This window comes from Colletotrichum jinshuiense, chromosome 9 (genome assembly GCF_051148585.1).
Source record: "Colletotrichum jinshuiense chromosome 9, complete sequence".
NCBI lineage: Eukaryota > Fungi > Ascomycota > Sordariomycetes > Glomerellales > Glomerellaceae > Colletotrichum > Colletotrichum jinshuiense.
In genome coordinates this window covers 387,350-409,465 of record NC_139316.1, presented here as the reverse complement: position 1 = coordinate 409,465, position 22,116 = coordinate 387,350, and the positions used below count along the sequence as shown (strand labels likewise).

The 22,116-nt window shown below is 49.1% G+C and overlaps 6 protein-coding genes across 6 annotated transcripts; 2 read left to right on the top strand and 4 right to left on the bottom strand.

Annotated features, from left to right (window-relative positions):
• Positions 1-243: 243 nt before the first annotated feature.
• On the bottom strand, positions 244-1,417 carry EsH8_IX_000113 (D-isomer specific 2-hydroxyacid dehydrogenase; the record flags this gene model as incomplete). Its single annotated transcript, XM_083266449.1, has 2 exons — positions 244-974; positions 1,111-1,417. 2 exons carry the CDS (start codon positions 1,415-1,417, stop codon positions 244-246), a joined length of 1,038 nt encoding a protein of 345 aa, XP_083130014.1.
• A 7,393-nt stretch (positions 1,418-8,810) lies between these two features.
• EsH8_IX_000112 (GMC family oxidoreductase) lies at positions 8,811-11,107 on the top strand (the record flags this gene model as incomplete). Its single annotated transcript, XM_083266448.1, has 8 exons — positions 8,811-9,003; positions 9,074-9,107; positions 9,166-9,427; positions 9,482-9,608; positions 9,674-9,918; positions 9,974-10,187; positions 10,246-11,000; positions 11,075-11,107. 8 exons carry the CDS (start codon positions 8,811-8,813, stop codon positions 11,105-11,107), a joined length of 1,863 nt encoding a protein of 620 aa, XP_083130013.1.
• A 1,225-nt stretch (positions 11,108-12,332) lies between these two features.
• Positions 12,333-12,760, bottom strand: EsH8_IX_000111 (uncharacterized protein; the record flags this gene model as incomplete). The annotated part of the gene is made up of 3 exons (XM_083266447.1): positions 12,333-12,425; positions 12,492-12,641; positions 12,704-12,760. 3 exons carry the CDS (start codon positions 12,758-12,760, stop codon positions 12,333-12,335), a joined length of 300 nt encoding a protein of 99 aa, XP_083130012.1.
• Positions 12,761-14,202: 1,442 nt separating this feature from the next.
• Positions 14,203-14,639, top strand: EsH8_IX_000110 (uncharacterized protein; the record flags this gene model as incomplete). Its single annotated transcript, XM_083266446.1, has 3 exons — positions 14,203-14,325; positions 14,379-14,513; positions 14,583-14,639. 3 exons carry the CDS (start codon positions 14,203-14,205, stop codon positions 14,637-14,639), a joined length of 315 nt encoding a protein of 104 aa, XP_083130011.1.
• Positions 14,640-16,014: 1,375 nt separating this feature from the next.
• Positions 16,015-17,004, bottom strand: EsH8_IX_000109 (uncharacterized protein; the record flags this gene model as incomplete). The annotated part of the gene is made up of 3 exons (XM_083266445.1): positions 16,015-16,188; positions 16,253-16,802; positions 16,916-17,004. 3 exons carry the CDS (start codon positions 17,002-17,004, stop codon positions 16,015-16,017), a joined length of 813 nt encoding a protein of 270 aa, XP_083130010.1.
• A 1,227-nt stretch (positions 17,005-18,231) lies between these two features.
• EsH8_IX_000108 (uncharacterized protein) lies at positions 18,232-19,512 on the bottom strand (the record flags this gene model as incomplete). The annotated part of the gene is made up of 1 exon (XM_083266444.1): positions 18,232-19,512. The coding sequence occupies one exon, from the start codon at positions 19,510-19,512 to the stop codon at positions 18,232-18,234; it is 1,281 nt and encodes a 426-aa protein (XP_083130009.1).
• Between the last annotated feature and the right edge of the window lie 2,604 nt (positions 19,513-22,116).

Here is a 22,116-nt window from a genome sequence, read left to right as displayed (position 1 = left end):
TTTTAAGGTGGGCCTATAGGACATTGCGACCTTGTTTACTTGGCATCATAATTCGCATCTAGCCCTTTGACTTTGAGTGCGTTAGCTGTGAACTTAATTCAGCTGTGGCCAGAGACATGTTTTTAAGCATAAAAGTGTCTTTAAATAAGACATGCATTTGTCCAAGATTATAAAACACTAAACTCCGTGATTTTCCTTCGCTATAAATACACACATAACTCGTGGGCCGGTTTCCGGTGCTCATTACAGGCGGCTCTGCTTGATCAGGTGCGCGTTGACGGGGGTGACGGCCTTGCCGGTGCTGGCGAACGAGACGATGTTCTCCATCCCCAGCCTCTCGAAGCCCATGTGCGCATCCAGCGAGGCACCTGCGTTGTGCGACAGAACCTCGACGTTCTTCATCTTGATGAGCTCCTTGTTCACGTGGGGCTCGTTGTAGTGGACGTCGAGGCCGACGGCCGAGAGATGGCCGCTCTTCAGCGCCTCGACGAGCGGGGCCTCCTCGATCAGCTTCCCGCGCGCAATGTTGATGAGCTTGGCGCCCCTCTTCATCTTGGCGATGCCCGTGGCGCCCAGCAGCGTCTTGCCGGCGAACGGCGTGGCCACCAGCACGCAGTCGGCCGTGGCCAGGAGGGCGTCGAGGTCCTTGTAGAAGGTCGCGGCGGAGGGCTTCTCGAGCTCGGCGGGCATGCGGACGACGTCGTTGTAGAGGACCTTCATGTCGAAGGACTTGTGCGCCTTCTCGGCGATGCGGCGGCCGATCTTGCCGAAGCCGATGATGCCCAGGCTGAAGCCGTTGGGGTTCCGCGAGACGGCGCCGAGGTTCTTGTTGGCGTCGACGAACTGGTCGGGGTCGCCCGAGCGGGCGGCGGAGGCGGACCACGAGAAGAGGCGGAAGGTGGAGAGGATAAGCCAAATCGCGCCGTCGGCGACGGATTCCGTGCATGCTGCGGCAGCGTTGCAGTAGACGATGCCTAGACGAACAAGTCAGCGCGCGTGTTCAATCAATGTTTGTTCAGTCTCAGAGATAATTCAATTCGTATTCTTCGCCAGCTTCCTCGGCACCCCTCTTCTGGCTCCTGGCGCACAATGTAAAAGACAAAAACGTACCTCGGCTTGCGAGAGTCTCCGTGTCAACCCAGTCGAAACCGGCTCCGGCGCTGGCGTAGACCTTGCACGACGCGGGGAGCAGCGAGATCAGCTCCTTGTCCCAGTTGCCCATCTCGCCTCCCGTGTTCCAGAACGGGCGGTAGATGGCGAAGAAGTCGCCAAACTTCTTGTCCTTCAGCGCCTGGATGAACTCGGCGCGCGGCATGCTGTAGGAGCGGCGGATCTCGAACTTGGAGGTGAAGTCCTTGTAAAGGTCATGGTTCCACTTGATGTCGTCGCCGAGCTGGAGAACAATTGGCTTGCCCATTTTGGCTGCGCTTCCGTCGTACGGCACTGGAACTTGGTAAAGATGAGTCGGGGGTGGATGATTTCGGGAGGAGAGGCAGAGAGAATGAGAGAGAGATAGAAAGAAACACAGAGAGAGGGGAGCCGGGGCAATGATTAAAGAAAAAAATCGGGATTCGGGCCAGCCAAGGAGCTCGGTGAGCTTCCCGCTGTGATATTTATATCAGACGATAGGGTGCATTCGGGGTGTCTTGCTTTACATCATATCAGAGGTACCCGATTGGATTTGTTGGGCGCAAGCCGGCGATATTTACCCCATTCGGGTAGCTTTGGGGAGCTATCCCGGCAGCACCCTGGCAGGGGTGGAACGGCCTGCGTTGAGCTACAGCAGCCTACTGGCGCTAACGCACCCCCCGCCCCCCGCAATAACCCGCAACAGCTCCATAGTAACCCGCGGGGAGATTCAACCTCTAACGCCCATCTACCGGCTTTCCAAGGGCGGCCAACAGTTCCGAACGTCGCCAAGTCCGAGGGCCCGCCGCGACGTCAGATCTGCCTGCACTCACCGCCGCGGCTAGGACTCCGAACCTCCGCTCTGCTGACCTCTGAGCACAGAATATCGTGGAGACGGGTTATGCCATGTTGGTTGGGGCTCTACCGCCGCTCTGTGCATGGACGCCTCGTGACTATAGTGCTTAGCTCCAACGCACATCACAAAGCGGCAATAAAAGCCGAAAAGTCTTTGTGGCTAGAAAACGCCAGATGCCCCCTTTGCAAACGTCGAAAGCCAGAGACTCAGTGTTTTCGATATCCAAACTCTACGCGCAGGACTCTATGGAGTTTCAAAATATTTCAGGCAAGATTGATCAAACAGGACTTGGGTCAAGTGGGAAGCGAGGCCTGCACTAAAGGGGAAATGATGCTTGTGGGCCTAGGATATTGAGAAAGCAGCAAGATCTAAGGGAGGGGGAAAGTAAAGTCAATGTTTTACTTGCAACTGGCAGTAGACCAGTAAAAGTCTCATCATATTGGTTCAATTAATCTTAATAATAAGGTAACCAGCGCCTAGAAAAGCCAGTTATTTGAATCCTGCAATCGTTTGGAAGTTTTTGTACATTTGCCAAAGTTGACAAGACTGTCTTTGAGAAGGTTGGGTTTCATTTTAAATAGTTGTTTGGTGCAGCTGCAGCCTCTTCTGACCATCTTTAGCTCGATGTTTGGGGGCAATGGTAAGTCGTTGCGTATATTCAGCACACATGGATACCTATTCCTTTTCTGATGACGGTTTCGCGACCTACGTTAGGAAGTGGGTAGGGGTAAGTAGGTAAATGAATCCTTCGATGTTACTATAAGTATGATGTTTGTTTTCTAGAAGGCATTTCTGCATGAGACGGATATTTGTATCAGAAATGCATGCAGCATTCTTGATGCCAACCAAATCGTCTATTATATGCTCTCCTTGATATGAAAAGCAACAATGTTGAATGCAAGATGACATCGCAGCAGGAAACTAAGTTGCGGTGGAGCTAACAAGTACTTTTTTCGTATAGCGACGGCGACTACTTCTGAACATGCCGGCTTGCTTCTAGCCCACTTTGGACTGTCTCCGCAGCAATTACAAGATGTAGGTGCATCGATAGCCATGGCTCTGCTCCCGCCGTGATCCTGAAACCTGTTGTGTAGTTCTGGCTCGCTGAAGCTGATAAGCAGCAATGGCAAAATAATAAGAATGTAGTGTTGAGAATATATATGCCAGGACTTGCCAGATTGCTACAATGATCTGACATTTCGTTTCAGTTGCTCGAAGTCTCCGAACTTTTGCATCGCTTGGGAATGATTTCAATCTAGAAGAAAAATATGTCACATTACCTACTAAAACAGGCCCCTTAGGCGTGGGAATCACTATGTCTCCATACCAGTTCCCATACCCTGTTGATAATAACACCAAACAATACCCCAAAGTAACTAGAGTGAGCAACACTGATAGACAGCTCTATTCTGACTTGTTTCTTTCCCTCATCCCTCCCCATCCTCCTTGCCATATTCTCACTTGATCTCGATGTAGTCGGTCGTCTGGGCGCCTTCATTTGTAGAGTTCTTCCGTTTATCACAGCTGCTGTAGTCGAGATAAGATCTGATTCATGGTAAGCTTGCTTCCAGTACTTGATTAATGCGCATATTCGCACAGATACTGTCTCTGAAGGCCTTAAATCGAACCTCGGGCAATTAAGAGAATTTGATACCAAGACGAAACGTTGCCTATTGAAATCATCATTGTGACGCACACAGGCTATAGATACTGTTGGAATCAAAGGTTACCCGTACGGGAGGTAATCGTGCGTAAGCAACGATCGGTAACGAAAGGTCAAAACTGGTACTGTATTCTGGTGGTTGTATATCTGTGTGTAGAAGAAGAAAGTAGGTAGGTTTGCAGCAGTAGCAGTAGTGAAGATGTCGTTGTTGGCAGCCCGGAGGTTGGATCTCCGGGTTCCGCTGCCACGGCCGGCTGCTGCTGCTGGCCAGCTCCCTGTATTCTGGCTGAGTAATCCAACAGATACTTCTCGTGGTTATTACCTAAGGTGCGTGCAATACGTTAAAGTGGCCAACCTCCGTCCTTGACCTACGCCATTCGACATCTTGTTCTCAAGGTCGTTTGCAGATGGCCTGAAGGTCAATATCCGGGGTCTCTAGCAAATAATCCAGAAGATTACCCCTTTTCTATTGTTGAGATTGACAGACTCATCGATCGGCACCAAGAGGATTCCAGCGTGAGATGAGTAGTACTTCGGCCAGTGCCGGTTACTAGATGCGGGAGGTCTATGGGATCAACTCCGAGCTGCAGCACTAGCTATTATCTGGTGAATTCAGACTTCCTTTAGGAGATTTTTCCAAGACGAAGGTACAGCTTTAGGTTGGCAGGGACTTGGGGGGAATTGGTTGTGTAGAAAGTCTTAGTCCACGCGGGATTCAATGACAGTCGCTCCGAACCAGTCGAATGAAGACTTGGAGGGGCCTTGATCATACGCCAATACATGGCCTAGGAGATGCAAGTGACTCCCAACTTAGCACATGACGCGACGATTTCGGCTACTTTGATTGAGAGACTATGTAGTTCTAGACCACGTTCTTGTCTGCCAATCTCCCTATCGTTGAAGTAACCAATGCCTGCCACTGGTGTATGTTATGGCCGGATTCTTGGTGGCGTCGGCCTTGGTAGGAAATAGACGCATCCACTAGAGTAAGAAGCAACAAAATAGACACTCCAGTGTTTTCACTCCTTTTCTTAGAGCCCAACCCTTGAAAATGGCTGCAGTTTGGCAATTAGAAACTCCTATCACGTTAAGCAGAACTGAGGAACTCCTCTCGAAGAGCCGATGACATCGGCGACACCGACTACTACGACTAAAATTGACGTTCAGACAACGAGCTCCTACAAGAAGTTTGGTGTCCATCTACTACAATGTTTGATTATTCTGCTTTCAGAATGGTTTGGAAGTAGGTCGATGAGTCATATCCCCGGGACTATATAGACCGAACTTTCCCTGCCATTGAAACATGGCTTGTGTAAATAAGCTGGCATGAGGCTTGTTGAGAAAAGCTCTAATTCTGTAAATCCTAGTTGTCAAACATAGACATAAACTATGACATGGTAGGGATCGTTTTGCCCAAATCCCGACTTTCCCCCATCTAACCTTCGTTCTGGTTCGGTATTCTGGACAACCTGTCATAAAAATGTTTACAAACTACCCTCAAACTATGCCCGTTTCCTCCCTTGACTTTTATGGATCGTCACACTAACCGAACTCGATAACACAGCCCGTCACATTCCACGTCTACATACCACTGTTCTGGCGTCTTATGTGGCGCCATACATCGCCTGACTTGGACGATGAACAAGATAATTAGGCGCGCAGGTGTTCAAAATAACACCGAATAACTATGCTCAGAAACATCTTGTCTCTACTGGCTTGGGAGTATATGTTTCTAAGGCTTCTGACCATGGCCAACGCAGTCTGCTCTGTAAGTGTTGCCCGGAAGTGTGGAAAGCAAATAGAAAATATGAAATATTTACTTCAAGATACAAAAATACTTTATTGCCTGTAGATCGGCCATACAAAGCTGATCGTGGTTCTCATAATTGATAGATGATCAGCGCAGTAATCCACTGAGCCGCCACATCCACATCAAGATAGCTGGGATCTAGTCGTGAATGTGTGGGAATTGCAAACCCAGGAAGAAATTGAATGGAATTTTTTTTTTTACACTGGATTTTCCTCGATGCGTCTTCTCAATCGCCCCGAAAGGGAACTTATATTCTGACCTGTATTGGCGAAACACCATTGTCGGCCGCTATGCCGTGCTCGCACATATCATCCAGCCAGGTATCGGTTATTGGCAGTTTTAACTCATGTTCTACGTTGTAGCGAGGCCGTGATGAAGCTTCGTGTTCAAGATTTCTAGTTTCCAGATGGGTAGAAGCAAGCTGCCAGCGTTTATGAGCCGGATACGCGGATGAATTTCCAACGATACTTTCTGGCTGGCCTCCCCACAAATTATTACAGCATTATCTGTATGCATATCGCCCCAGTCATCGAGCATTTTGGCCGCCTAGTCTAGAGTTTGGAGGCTTGAGATGAACGATGCCGACTAGTTTGTTCGATGCATGACAGTTTTCAAGATGCCGATATAACCTTACTTCGATGCTAAGCAGCTTTGACCATCTCTCTGCCTTCTTCAAGTCGGCAGGCTGCCGAATGGTATGCTGACTCAGGGCACTGGTGAAACTCTTACTAATACTGACTAAGTTGCTGCGCAGAGTATTGTTGCTGCGTTGAGTCTAGGCTTCATTCATGGGTTGTCTGTCCCAACGTACCACATTACTTTCAGGTCTTTGCGCCATCCGGGGATCTATATTTCGGCCATATTTGGGTGTCGCATGAACTCTCTCGGCTGATCTGCCGCACCTGATTCCAACAAAGATTTGACTTCAATTGAACGTATTCATTTATAGAAGCGATCACGTCTGAAATATTTAGAAAAGATGATAGATTGTAATATGACGCCGTCATGCCCGTATAATCGCATTTGATTACAATGATTAACTAACTACGTATATGATCAAGTTGAGATCTGGCCCGATGGAGAACTTTTTTTCAATATGTTGAGGTCAAATAATGATTGCTACAAGGCATCCTGTATTCCGGTGGCTTACGCTGCAAGTAATGAATTCGATGTCTCTGGGGCACTTATTGATAGCTAGGGAAGAGTTGGTAACAGCATAATTTTCTGGCTTTCTCGTGGTAGCTAACAAGTGGCCTGAATCTTCAGCTTAGCACCCATCAAGTCGACTAAATAATTCTTTTTTTAGACCTCTGGTATCTTGTATGTTTCTTTTTGAAGAAGAGTATGGTGGGCAAATCAAAGCTTTCACCTCTGGTTTTGAAGCCTTATAGCTGGGGTAAGTGTTTAATTGCTGTAACAAAGAAAGATTCAATATAATTCTATGTAACAGAAATCTAGAATAGGAGCCTCTGGAAGTCGAGAGAGATAAATATTTTATGTAGCAGGACAACCTTTTGATGGCAGTATGGCCCCTTACTGCATGATTGGAACAGCCATTTCGCCTGTATCGTCCATGATAGTGTAAAACTATAATATATTAAAGTGATTCACCCTGAGACTTGAAATGGTTCATCTTATGCTCACAGTGATGGTCAATACCCCTTCATATGCCCTTCTTTCGATTTTACTAACCTATACGTCGTTCTTAAGCAATACGGGTTCCGTTTCCCATCGTTATTTTGAGGTCTCAACGACGCCAGGAGAAACATCAAGTCTTGATAAAGGATTTTTTTCCTGCAACGGCAGCTCTATTCCATGGCACCTGATGTCCCCTGTGTCCTCCCCATTCGTCGATTTGTTTTGGCTTTCCTAATATGACGCCTCTAGAGACACTGAATGGGAAAAAATAAAATGCTAATTGCATATGCCCGTCCCATAATCCGATGTGGTCAGTTCAGAAACTGAACTTTGTTTGCTTCTCGATTGCTCAAAATTTTCGATTTGTCTGGTGTGGATAGCACATGGCACTCATTTCAGATGAACTCTTGCTGGAAACATTGGAGGGGGGCCCCCTACGATGTGGCGCAAAACTGTTTCCATCACCGGCATCGGCCACTATGGAAACACTCGCCGCATCATGCAAATGCGGCCACGACGTAGGAATGCAATTTTTCTTGTCGACTCTCAATTGCTTCTTTAATTCATTTCAAATAACATGCTCAATCCTATGGGCTGTCTTACATCTCATACTGTTGCAGCACCCGGAATTTGAATACTTCCAGGGACCGCAAGGCAGTACCAAATAGGCAGGTTAGAGGGATAGCGACTCCACAGCTACATCGGCAGTGTGCCGACTTTTAAGACTAGGTGTGACGGACGGGATGCAAGAGGTGGCCGGGATCTAGTCTGGGGTTCCTTGTCTCTGAACCGCGGGGTCGGGGTAATTTGGGGTGCCGCACATCCTAATTGGGAATCTTTTCGGCGTATGGGACAAATTGGCTGTCGACGATCATCCCCGATCTCCATGTGCTAATAACTGCAGCGTACATCATAGACAAGCTGTGCAACAAGTGAGGATCACTGTGCAGATCCTGGACACATCAACCTTAAAAGACTATTTATCATCAACATGGGCTCAGCTGAGCCATTTGCCAGTGTTCAGGGGAATCACCTGGGGGGTCGCGGGGCGAAATTCGCAACTTGCTCCTCGCCGTTTCAACCAGCACGAACTTTAAAAAGAATCAATATCCATGCTTCGGCACATCGTTCGCAACTGCCTTCCAGCCGCAATTTCCGGTTTACCTGTCCCAGAAACCGGCTTAGGTTCACTACGCCTGTCAAGCACGTGTGACAGTTACAGTTGACGTTGCTGACCGAGCAATCGGTAACACACAATTACGCCACCCCAAGCCCCTCTGCCGAAATAGCCAAGCGACTTTTGGTCTTGGTCGTCCGATTATTCCATCTAGTTGCCATGGGTCCGCTTGTGGCCCCTTGTTTTGCGCTTGACAGTTCTGCTGACGCAGGCGTGATCCGGGCTACACCAATATGTCGTTGTTTGACGCCAGCGGCGCTTGTCTCTCGCTTGCTCTGTTTACCCCTGACTCTGGTGGAGAAGAAAGTTCATAGTCGGCAAGGAGACTTACAACATAATAATGATAGAGAAGATCGGCTTATTTATCAGATGACGCAGTCCCGTTTTCGCTGCGGGCAAAATCTTATATCGGGTCGTACCGAGTCGATCCAATCCTGCAACTCTTCCCGTCTCAACTCACTTATTGTTTCACGCCCTGTACATACGCACCAATATTCATTCTTTTGTTCGTTAAAATCCTGCCGAGGTGCTAGTCACGATGCCCCACGCCGTGAGGATTGCCGTTGCTATGGCAGCTATGCCGCTCCTCGGAGTATTTGCTCGTCCATCCTCTCCTTCATTTTGTATAACGCGGAAAAACGATACCCAACTGCTGCCAAGCTACGATTATATTGTTGTCGGTGCCGGTGCCAGCGGACTTACTGTCGCTAACCGGCTCTCCGAAGACCCCAGTATGTGAAGTGACGTGGCCAGGCTCAACTTGTTGGGTTGTAAGAGGCACCCTGGGCTAATTCAAGGCAGATGTGACTGTTTTAGTTATCGAGGCTGGTGATCTGTAAGACTTCTCTACCTGTATCTCAATTATAATCGAGAATCTAATTTGGGGTTTTTAGTGATGCGGGTGAGGATTTTGTCAAGATTCCCGGTTTGGCTGGTGGGGCGGTCGGAACAAAATACGATTGGAATACAACATACGTCGCCAATGACGCTCTTGGTGGCCGGGTTGTTTCCATTCCCCAGGGCAAGATTGTAGGCGGCTCAACCAAGCTTAACCGAATGGTATTCGACAGAGGTTCAAAGTCTGACTACGATCGCTGGGAGAGCCTTGGAAATCAAGGATGGAATTGGGATTCTTTGCTTCCCTACTTCAAGAAGGTAAGAGCGTAACACTCCTGTACTAGGCTAATTGCAGCACACTAACAGTCTCAGAACGAAAAATTCGCCCCTCCCACGCCAGATATTGCGGCCGAATGGGGTATCGAGGTTGACGACTCTGCCCACGGAAAAGATGGATTGATGCATGTCACGTACTCGCCTTTCATCTGGCCCACTACCAGTTGAGTTCTTGCGCCAATAAGCCTCTGTTTTATGATGTATTCATATGCTGACTAAAATTGGCAGAATTTATGATTGATGGCATTAAGGAACTCGGTATCCCCGTTGCAAAGGACCAGGCTAATGGTAGCCCAATCGGCGGTTACTTCTGCCCTCACAACCAGGACTCTGATGCGACTCGTTCGTCTGCCAGGGAGGCTTACTACGATAACTTTATCGGCCGCGAAAACCTTCATCTCCTTACAGGACGCCAGGTCACAAAGATTATAACCGCTGGCTCAGGAGATTCAGTAAAGGCGACTGGTGTTGAGGTATGAAGTCATCATATAGAGGGCAAAGTGCCAAACTAACGCATATTTCAATTAGTTTGCTGCCAGCAAGGATGAGCAGTCTCAAACTGCCACTGTGAAGAAGGAAGTGATCCTTGCTGCTGGATCCCTCCACACTCCCCAGATCCTCCAGGTTTCTGGCATTGGAGACCCTGCCCTTCACACTAGCATCAATGTGCCAACCGTTGTCGATCTCCCTGCTGTTGGTCAGAACCTTCAAGACCACGTTCTTCTGACAGTTGTCAACACCAGTATGGCTATACCAAAATGATTCCGTGTCGTGCCTCAAAAACTAATAAAATGGTGTAGTCAACACAACGTTGCTTCAGAGCAGTATCTTGCAGAACAATGCAACGTTCGCCGCCGAAGCCCGCACCCAGTACGATAGCCAGAGGGACGGTCCGTTTAGCTCCCCGACCGGCGATTTTCTCGCTTTCCTCCCTCTTTCGACATACTCCAAGGCCGGCGAAACTCTCAGCTCTCAGGCTACTTCACAAGACGGCACAACGTTTCTTCCCTCCGGCACTCCAGCTGAAGTTTTGAAGGGGTACCAGGCACAGCAAAAGGTCCTCAATGAACGTCTTCTCGCCACCGATTCTGGTCTTCTCGAGGTTATCTGGTCCGATGGTGTATTTGTTCTCGGTCTTCAGCATCCCTACTCTCGGGGTAGTCTCAAAGCTGCGTCTTCCAGTACTTTTGATGCCCCTATCGCGGATTCAGGCTTCCTCAAGAACCCTCTCGACATTTCACTTTTGGTGGAAGGCGTTAAGTTCACTCGTACTCTCTCTGCCACCAACGCAATCAAGGAATTGTCGCCATTCGAGGTTGTTCCCGGTGCGAATGTCACTACCGACGAAGCCATTACCGATTTTGTCCGCCAGCAGAGCTCTACCCTTTTCCATCCGGTTGGCAGCTGCAAGATGGGTGCCAAGGAAGATGGTGGTGTTGTTGACAGTAGCCTAAAGGTCTACGGTATTAGCGGCCTACGTATCGTGGACGCAAGTATCATGCCTTTGGCTCCCGCAGCTCACACTATGACGACAGTATATGCCGTTGCTGAAAGGGTAAGAAGCTACAGCCAATATTAATCTCCAGTCTTTCGTGCTAGAATAATATGCTAATATTGGTCATCATATAGGCTGCCGATATCATCCGTGGGAAGACGGTGTAGAGTGGGGCATAAGGAATGTGGGTAGCTTTAAGCGTTCGCCACGTACAGTCTCGCTTCAGTCAGTTCCTTTTTCATTGGAACCAGTTTGTTTCCAAGTACATACTCTCTCGGCCTCGAATATATTCTGTTGCACTGGAGACTCCGGAAGTTGGTGTCCTTTGGGTGTATTCGATCTCCATTTCAAGGCAGCCACAACATACCTTGTCTTCAGACTGCCTCCTCCCGTTCTCCTGCATATGGTTTAATTCAGCAGCCTTATTCCGGCTGGGAGAATTGATTCGTGGCTTATTTTGTACCATCGTGAGAAAATATATCAAATACTGAATCTTGAGCACCAGGGAGTAAAAGGGCTCAGTCAATCGGAACGCTAGAATCGTAGCACAAGTCAATCGAAGGCCCTTTGATTAGGGTTAAACTTCTGGCTACTTTGCTTCGAAGAATACCTAGATATGCTACAGAGTGGATTTCTTCTTATGTAAACAATCGTCCTTTAGACTTGTCCTGGCACGTGGCTAGTCTGTCCCTGATGCACTCTGAAAAGATCACGCAAACAACAGTAGAATCTGTCAGAAAAGAGGCGTTTTACAAGCAGCGGTACCAATTCTTGATAAATAAATAGAAAAATAAAACAAAAACAGCACTTTGAATCCCATAAGACAACCGTGCATCTTAATTCAACTAGTTCAAAGTTACCCATATTCCTAGCGTTGTTGCTTCAAGTTGATGTCTGTGAGCGTTTGTATGCGGCTTTCTCCTCAACGAAATTAACTGTCTGTTAGGCACTTTTTTAAAGACTGAACTATTCTGTCTCCAGTTGGCGCCAATACTCTGCGTTATAAGCGTATACTTTAAATGTAAAGAGTCGCAAGCTGCAAGATCTTACACTTCTCACACAGTTGCACAACAATGTCAAAACACTATACTTGTACAACAGAAACATCTTAGAAATGCCCCGAGCGATCGCTCGTCATTGAATATCATTATATGCCATCGTATAGTTGAGGATGGTTTTTCTTGCTCTGGATTTTAGTGTGGGAGCAAAATTGACGAAAGTATTTGTTTTGCTGCAGGATTTCAAAGTACAAAACTCAATTTAAGCCAATACGTGTGACATTCTCTAGTAGTACAGTTTGAACAATCAAAAGAAACTCCTTTGAATCTCGGCACGCTAACAAATCCCATCCAAACCTATGGTAACATGAAACTGAACTAGCTAGCCATAGATCTAGTAACGGCAGCCAGAGTCCGGGTCGCAACGATTCTTGCCCTTAGGGCAAGGCTTTCCCCAACCAGTTCTAGTATCGCAGCAGTCGGCATCCTGATTCATTCCAAGGTTTAGTAAATAGACTCTTTCCACTCTGGTCAGATTCGAAGGTGAACTCACGCATTGGGAGTTGGGAATTCCCATGTTGATGCAGAAGTTGCCCGATTCGCTTCCCAGGATGCAGCCCATGCCACCGTTCTGACGAGAGCAGGCATCAGAGCCCTGATCACCTCCCCAGCAGCAGTTGGGGTCGGTGCCGTCGATGGTGCACTGTTCGTTGTGTTAGTAAGGGTAATCTATAATCGTATTCAAACGGAAGGAATGTAACTCACAGCGGCGTACGCAGTGACGGAAAGGGCAAGAATAGCGATGGACTGGAAGAACTTCATTTTGAATGAATGAATTTGTTAAGCTCGTGAGAGTAAGTAAGTGAATGTGAAGAAGTGAATGTGGTGAATGTGATGGTTGTTGTGGAAGTTGATGTGAGACTGATGAAGGAATGAGATATTTGGATGGTTGAAGGGCTAGTATTTATATTTCGAGTGATTCTTTGAAGTTCACTAACTTTACCTTACTTCCTTGACACTCGATGTCAGTAGTGACTAACATGTGTGTACAACAAGCCCTTGGCGACTTGTATCCTAGGTGGCTGTGACATTAGGCATCAAGAATTACTCTTTTCCGTTCAATGGGGCAAGTCGGTTTCGTTATTTTGCCATCAAATTTGCGCTACAAAGCGCCAAGGGCGCAGTTGAAGATGCGAGCACAGTCTTTCCAGCGGGCGTCAGAGTCATTTGCAACCGCGTATTAATTTGACTGGATCCTTATGTAACGGGCTAGAGTGCCGATTTTCGTCAAGTTGAGACGACATTGTGGGGGCGAAAAATACTAACCGCGGGAAGCAGCCCAAGCGCCCTCGTTTCCAGATCTCTCCTCAGCGTCGGATGAACAGCCCCTACAGCATATAGGCCTCAGAGGCTTGTAAGATAAAGTTCGGTCAATTTCCATCAGCTGTTCGTGCCAAGTCGAGCAAAGTACTAAGATCTGGCAGGCAGATTGTAAGAGATTGAGTTGCTGCGCCCAGCCCTGTGGCCCACTCCTTACCCATTTCCAGGGGGTAGGGCTGAATTTCTGACATGAATTCTGTATTGACTCGGGCAGAAAATGCATTACTGCCGATTTTAAAGTCCGGAGGTGCCGTACATCGCGGCCATATCCCAGTTTTATTCATCTGAATTGTCGGTTTTCTAACATCACACGACCCACATTTTGGCCCGAGCTCGATTTATGCTTCGAATAATTATAGTTCTAAGATCCGAGTATCCCATAGTATATTAACACTGGGGCTAAAGCGCGGCGGTACTTTGCCATTGCAGAGATGTCCGTGGGCTATAGGAAAGCCAAAATGCAACAGAACAAACTACACATGCGCGTAAGGGTACAATCGGGGTGCCGAGAAATGCTGACTCGCATTGTAAAGACTTGGCTTGAAGTAAACTAGACATTCAATCTAAATGTCGGTTCCGGATTTTACAACAGGCCGTACGAGTTAGGTGCGATTTTGTGAACACGCCGAGCGAAAGCGAGGTGGAGAGGGCATTGTTGAGGAAACTGCTAAGCCTCGTCATCCCCTTATTGTGGCATATCATTGATCAAGATTGTAACTTCTTTCGTGCCGAGAAATGGATAAATAGGCCTCTGATCCTCTTGTTGATTTCATTCTTCTTCTCCATCCTCATCACACTCACTCACCATCAGTCTTCATTACTTCGACATTCTCTCTTTCCAACTTCACACATTCATCCAACTGAATCATTCTCTCTCTTTCAAGATGCAGTTCTCCATCATCATCACCGGCCTCGTCTCTGCCCTTGTCGGCACTTCCGCCGCTGCTACTCTGGACCTCAGGCGCGATGCTCCCAAGGCTCTGGCTGCGCGCACTGTCATTGACGAGGTGAGTCCTTCAGACGAGTGGCCCTTTGTCAAAAGATACTAACAGTTTCACAGTGCACTGAAGCAAACGACTGCTGCATTTCCACTCGTGGTGCCTGCACTCGCCAAGCTTTCAACTGGGCCGAGAACTACCTCACTTGCCCGTTCATCAAGCTCTGCCCTGATGTCGGCGTCCCTTGGTCTTCTTGCGTAAGTTAATGAATACTGACATGAAGAGTCACATCTTAGGACACCTCAATTTGCTAACTTCTGACTTAGAACGCTGACTGCTGCGCTATCTCTACCGGATGGGGCCGTGGCTGCCCTGGCAAATAAATATGTTCGGTAACAGCGGATAGCTATTGAAACTTCAAACTCTTTTGTTGGCTTGCTTGTGGTTTTGGTTAGGGGGGGTTGTCGGTGTTCTAGAATAGGCTCTTCTAAATTGGATTTCTCTTGGGATAATCGTGAAAAGCTTCTTGGGCAGTAAACTTTGAACTCGCTGTACCTAGTGCTCTCTGCCACTTCTAGCCCCCCGTTATGACTGCACTTCCTCAATACCTCCTATACCAGAAACCTCCAGTAGCAAGCGAGAGCGTACCACCTTGTGTCATCTTCTTAAAACAGACCTACACAAAGTCTTTATTTCAACCCTGGCATCATATCTTTACATCAGGCAAAGCTATGGAAATAGCAAATCATTGAATTTTATATCTTTTCTGCCTTTCAGCTCTTTCGGGTGGGTGTTCACCAGGTGCCAGAAGCTGTATCTCATAACTATTTTGAAACTCCAGCTAACTAAAACAGTTGATTGATTACTTTTGAATCGAGACAGTCAACAGAATAAATGCCACGAGAGTGGATTCAATGAATACCTGCTAGACAAGGATATTGCTCGTTGATTTGGACACAAATGCCAGGAGTAAGTCGTTAGTTGAGTACTGTGAATTATAAATAAAGACGTAGATTCTTTGCATCCACAGCAGGGCGCTCGTAAATATCTGATAATGTGGCAATATCGTCCTTTGCATCAAATGACACGATGCCATGTTTCAGGGCATGTTCGTAAACATTGTATAATTACTCTTCATACCCGAGTTTCCATATAGGCCAAGGGATCTATGTGAGCAGCTGAAGTGCAAAATCGTGTAAGTTATGTGCGTAGGTGTACATTGACGTATGATTTATGGCTTAAATCAGAGACGTCATACAAAGACAGTATTCAAGGCCGAAAACAATCCATGCGATTTAAGACGGCAGTAGAGAGCTTCCGGGTGCAAGCCTCGATAGATTCATTGCTTCTGGAGGTTTGTTACATCTTTTTTGGCCCTATCAACCGCTACCACCAGTCCAATTAGCAGTATCGGCCGAGTTGGCATATGGGCTCAGGCCTGCCAACCCAGACTAAAGCCTGTTCAGAAGCAAGAGTGCCCAAATACAACTGCGCAAACATTTTCCGAGAATGTTACATAGCCAAGACACTCACTGGTGCGTGGCAGGCTCGCTGAGTTCGCCGTTGGTTGCTAACTGCGAATGCTATGTATGCTGGGCGCGGCTCGTAACTCTATCATAGGCAAGCCAATCGCCACAAACATATCTCCATTTCAATACCCTTTCCCTACGAACACCTAAACGCCGTGCTATGCAACTTTTGAAACCACGATTCGCCGCCAACCTGAAAGAGGACGAATGCCAAAAGCTTCTGGCCACCTTACCAATCCACTGCCCAACCATTCTCCTCGAGAAACTCTTCACAGGCCTGCTTGAGCCCTAGGTTGGGCCTAAGTTCCGACGGCAAGAGGGGCTCGCGAGTGAGGGGGTCGCTGGGGTGGCGACGGAGATGCTCCATGATTGAAGCCCTTTCGTAGGACTTTCCGGTTTTGGTCTGCAAGCGTGTTAGTCAATGCTGCAAGCTTGAATGAAGGGGCAGGGGCAGGGGCGCAACTCACAAGGACGGGATCAACCATGATGCCAAAGCTGATGTCGTCGATAGCCCAGTCTGGAACTTCGCGCCTCTTCTCATCCGCTGCCCTGCTCTTCTCGAACGTCTTCTTCAGCAACTCAATCTTCTGCTCCCACTCGGCTTGGATCTCCCTCTTCTCGCCATCGTCCATGGCGTCGGCAACAGCTTGCTCGCGCTCCTTCTCCATCAACTCGACAACCTCGATCTCCAAATGGTGCGCCTCCCTTGTGCGTCTTTTCTCCATCCAATCCCATCGCTCTTTCTTTGCGCGCAAGACCTGCGCAGTAATGGCCGCGAGTGACTTGTCTCCTGCCTGCACGCACAGATGGTGGGCCTTGTAGGCGTTCGTGAGGGCCGAGTCGAAATCTTTTAGGGCGAGTTGGGCCTGGGAGAGGTAGTAGTGCGCCTTGAGGTTGTCGGGGGTGAGGCCGAGACATGATTCGCAGTCGGAGACAACCGAGTCCCATATCTCAAGCTTGAGACGTGCCATTGCGCGGTTCGTGTACAGGGCCGGGTTCTTAGGGTCGGAGATGATGCTGGTAAATGACACGCATTAGTATTTGGGACGATTTGGTTGTCTCTTCATCTAGTCGCCTGCCCGGGGTTGGCGACCTATGCAACAGGCCAGCAGTATATAGAGTGCACTTACGCTTTGGAGTACAAGCCCTCGGCACCGGCATAGTCGCCCTGCAGGAAGTGGCGGTTGCCCTCCTCCTTGAGTTGAATTGCTCTCGACATTGTTTCGTGATTTCTTGCTCGCTATTCCAGAGCTAGGGGTGCAAATAGTCGATCGATAAGTATATATGTCGAAGAAATACAGGTATACAGGAGGTTCGGCAGCAGGCTGGAAGGTAAAAGAAGCAGGCAACGTGCCGATGCAATGGTGCAAGCTTGGCGATCGTCGTCGGTGACGAGAGAGCCAGTCCAAGGAATTGTGCAGCAGAGAACGCAGGACAGAGGCACCGCGGAAGCCGGGAAGTTGTTCCACTTGTGCAGGAGGGTAGGGATCGGTCGGGGGGTCGGAATCGACGTCGATGATTACGGTAACATTACTCCAGGTGAAGGGGGCCGTTGGACATACCGACCGCTGTCGTCTCAGCCTCGTAGATGTGCAGATTGTAAGTAGACTCGCTGCCCGCTGCCGTCGGTGTACCTCTGTTGCTTGCTGCGTGTGGTCGCTGCTGTTCGCCAGACCACGTTAAGGCGGGGGCCCCGCCAGCCCGCGCCCGGTGTGAGATTGGATTTCTAGGGGTCTTCTCTCGTTCCCGACCCCACTTTCGCCCGGGACGTGCGGGTGTCGTTGCGTTCTGGAATCTTCCGCTTAGAAATGGGTGGCTTGCGCCTCGGCCGATCTTCGTCCGATCACGTGCTGTGGCTCACCACTCCGCAGACGTCGGCCGAGACTCAACGGCCGAAAGTGGGTATCGACCGGGGGCTACTCCGGGCTTCAAGGGGGCAATGGCATTTACGTATACAGGTCAAGTCTCTTGAATCATAGTTACATAGTCAAGAAGAACGGGTGAAGCATATCTGGCCGAACAACTCGACAGGTCTGGCCCAAGTGAAGACGGGATAAATACGACTCGAGTAATACATATGTCAGGCCCCCAAGACAATCTATCTCTACCGGTATATAGATCGTGACTAATCATGGGTAACTTGTTAAACGTGACATCTTTGAGAGTTGATATCCTGCGGGTGCCGATATGCAATTGCTCTAATACGTCTATAGATCTATATTCAAATGAAATATTGGACTTGCCAAATCTATCCAATACCCTTCCGAAACAAAAGTGCTGTGGTGAACCAAAGTAGCCGCCTCCTTTTGTTTAATGCTCGAAACATCACTGCCGATTCCAGATAAGTACCTGTAATCCTTTACCAAAACACGACCCATACACCCTTCTGTAAATCTTAGTTGCGCCTCGCCGTTCGTAGCGGCTACCAGTCCTCACGTCAACCACTTCACTTCTCTGGGAAGAAGTTCTGGAGGGGCCATTTAAAGCTACTCTTTCGTAGATTTTTGAGCGTTCCATCTTTGAGAAACATTATAAGAAACAGCCACAGCGCCCTCCCAACGGTGAGAAGAGCAACGATGACGGCGACAAGCTGGCCAAAGGTAAAGGCGTGATTTTCCTCGAGCTGAAAGATGGCTTTGCCCTTCTCCATGGTAATTTCAACCGCGGCCATGGACGTTATCATGAACATACCGTACACAATATACATGAGCGAGACGGTCGTTGGCTGGGCTACGTACGTCCTGTATGATCGCCCTGTCAGCCACAAGCGGAGTTTCTCTCCCCATGGAGAGTAGCTATTGGGGTTATCTTGACGAAACTGGGGGTACGTGATCTTTTTAAGTCTTGTCCCATGCTTCTCCGCTCGGTGAAACCGCTGGGTGCTGAGCAGCGCGTGGAGGCTGCTGTGAACAAAAAATACGCACCGCAGGGCATAGTAAGCCCAAAAGATGTGCATCTCGCTGTGGGGGACATACGACGGCCTATTTGGGCAGTTCGTGATCCACCCCCACCAAAAGACCGAGAGGCAGTTGCAATCCTTCTTGTCAGGCGCCAGCAATCCGTTTGGGCCACTGCCGGAGCGGAAGCTTTGCACAAGAATCGGCTCAATGACGATACCCAGGGTCTGGCAGACGACGATAACCCCGACCTGCCATCTGGAGGCTAGCGTCTCCTTGGTGATGAGCTGTATAGACAGCGCGCTGTTCTGAGAATCGAGCACCATGGCCCCTATAATTGCGCTGGCCGGGGTGAGCCTCCTGCGCGGTCTTCGTTCCGGGTCCGCCTGCAATAGCTGGGCAAGGAGCGCGAGGGCAAAAGAAAAATGCGTTATTGCCAGACCTGCGCCGACCTCCTTTGCCCCCGTCATGGCGTCGTGAAATGTTCCAATAAAGGCAATCAGGAGGAGGACGAAGCCTTGGACCCAGATCGCGACCCGCATGCCATCGCCACCTATGTCGGGGTCGAGGAAGGCTCTGCAGCTGGAATTTTGGCTGTTCTGGGCGATTATGTCGTTCTGATCGAACTGGAAGATGATGGGTACGATGATGGCCCCGAGGAAGCCGAGCAACACCGGCTGTAGGTATTGGAACAGAACTCTGCGTGGATCGGCGGGTTTGGAGGACAGAGCCTTCGGTACGAAGAGAGAAAACTCGAGGGCAAAATAAAGGCTTTGGTAAGCGAGAAAGACGGCCAGAACGGCTAGTCGTCCACCGGCTTGGACGCTCATTATGTCTACGGTGCTCTGCAATTGCTAACTTGCGAAAACGTTGATGGTATCATGATTCTGGAAACGGGTTGTTCAGAAGGTGAGAATAAAAGGATAGATTTAAACAAATTATTCCTCAGTAATTATTTCTCCCTTGGCACAAATTCTCTATTGGCGCTTTCTATAGATCAGCCACGAGGGGCTGAGTACTGCATCCTATTGCCAGAAGAGCCGCATGGCTGCTGCTTCAGTTGACGAGGCCAGCGAATGAGGCTTCATGGTATTTTTGACAGCCACAACAAGCGATCCCTCGGTGTCAGCTGGCATAGAATTGCAGCTTATTTTGGCCAGCCTTGAGGGGATTTGCACGCCTCCCAAGGCCACTAGGCAAACATTGTCTCAGAGGATCATAGTCTTAGCGAGTGGAGTGTAGGGGGGTAAATAACAGGAGCAAATGCGACGAAAGGGGGCTGCACAAGACCAGTTCGACCGTCACAGTAAAAACCTATTCAGAATTGCCCCCAAGTCCACTCTGAAGATGGGAGACGTGTATAGAGACGACAACATGCTGACAGTGTCGTTCACTAGGTGAGGATGCGGACTTGATAAGTAATACTTTTGTGTGGATGGGCAGTTGTAAATCACAGCCTTTTTAGCATCACAAACATGGCAGCCACTTGGCTGAAGCTGATGGTTTGGATTCGTTGTGTGCCTTCTTAGTCGCTCGGCAAGTTTTAGCATATTCGAGTGTCGGACTCAATCTAGCTGTGTAGCCATCCATCATGGGGTTAGCGGGTGGCGGGGTTGAGTTTGAGTCGCAGGCTGGGAACGCAAAATCATCTGGGAGGGGCTTGCTGACAACTGTACGACTTGGAGCAAAAGTGGCAACTTCCGACATCTGTAGCACTCCAGTGGATTCGATTAGGCAACATAACCGCACGTGGTTGAAAGAAGAAAGGTACCACATTACCCAGGGGAAGAAGGCGATCCATTTCGTTGAGCCCCAAGATAGGACCCCGCTTTGTCTGAGCAAAACTTGGTACCGGTAGGTCTTGCTAAGGAGCTGCTGGCGTTTGATACTTGTCAAGCGCCGAGACGGACCTCAATCACTCAACCGTGGGTATTGTTGGACACTATTTTCTCCGTTCACTGGGGAAAAATTATTTATATCTGCCAAAGGTAAATCTAGTCCAACAGACTCGCCGTGAGCCCTCACTTGGTCACTTGAGACGGGCAAACAACATCCTCAGACGGCAAAGCGAAACGCCAAGAAATGGATGAGCGGAAAGTTGGTCTTTGGCGCAATGTTGCAGGCCGGCGGTGGCTTACTCCAGACCAAGCAACCCCGCAAAACCCCGCAGGTCTGCCGCCGAACGAGAGTCAAACGGGATCGAGGTACCAGACGAGACACTTGTGAGAGGGGGGGGACCGACAGGCCGGGACTGACTCGGTAAGAGTGGTGGAATGGGAAACTTCGGGCTCGGGATTTTTGGAAAGGAGGGCACATACAGCCTTGTTTGGAAGACCGTCATACGATGGCCCTCGAGGGATGACTCTTGACTGACATCGGGACAAACCGCGATTTCGGATCGAGGGTGTCTAGGTCTTGGGTGTGGGGAAAGAACAGGCACATGTTTGCTAGAAAACGAGGGACGAATCTGTGGGATGTTAGGCGCTTTGCGGGGTTGTGGTGTTTGTAACAGCGTCAGTTACCGATTACTTCAGACGAATAAACCAACGAAGGCACTCTCTCCACAACAAGAGACCTATTTCAAGGGCAGGGGGACAGGAAGACCGATCCCGTTCCGACGTTGCGTCGAACCCCTCGACGTCGCCAAAAACCACGCAGGGTTCATCTTTTGGTAGAACAGTTGCCGCCAGTGTTGCGACACTCGTCGACCCCAGAGCTGCGACACAGTGCCCGTGAATGCAGCGGTTAAAGGATCAGGTTGCCTGTAAACCTAGCCGTGATCACCTTGCATGACGGACGGGAGGAGGTACCGGTAGCGTAAATGGCGCTAGGTCGATGTTCCTTTCGGAGCAAACACAGCGAGCGAGCGAGCAACTCGTCATCAGAGTTGATAAGCACAACTGACGGGACATAAAAGGCACCCGAACGACAAGTCGCAGCCAGAAACCCCATTGGCGAGTTGCGGGAGCGTTGCTGCACGCCCCTAGCTGTGCTGCATAGAAGACGTGCAATCCTGCAATCCTGCAAGGTGGTGAGCTGCGTCTCCTGGCGTTTCGGTTCCAGATCTGCGCAGTGCTGGCAAGCCTTGCCCAGGCCCAACCAATGGGGTGGGAGCGGAATCAAAGGGACTACTGTGTAATTACTCGGAAGGGATTATCAGATCATGCTCAAGAGCAGGGAGCATGCTTCTTTCATGGAGGATGGTGTACAGAATACGTATGGATGGGTTTGGAACAAGAACCTAAAAAAAAGGCGTCAGAGTTCTGACCGACTGTCCCTGACGCGAGGCTCAAAAAGGCAAACGGCAAGAATTGGGGAGCAAGCCACTGAGGAGTCGACTGTCATACTTCACTTCATGGTTCAGGTGTCACGGAGAGAGGGAATGAATGCGTAGGCGCAATGTTATCGGGTCATAGTTCTGGCCCCAGAGACTC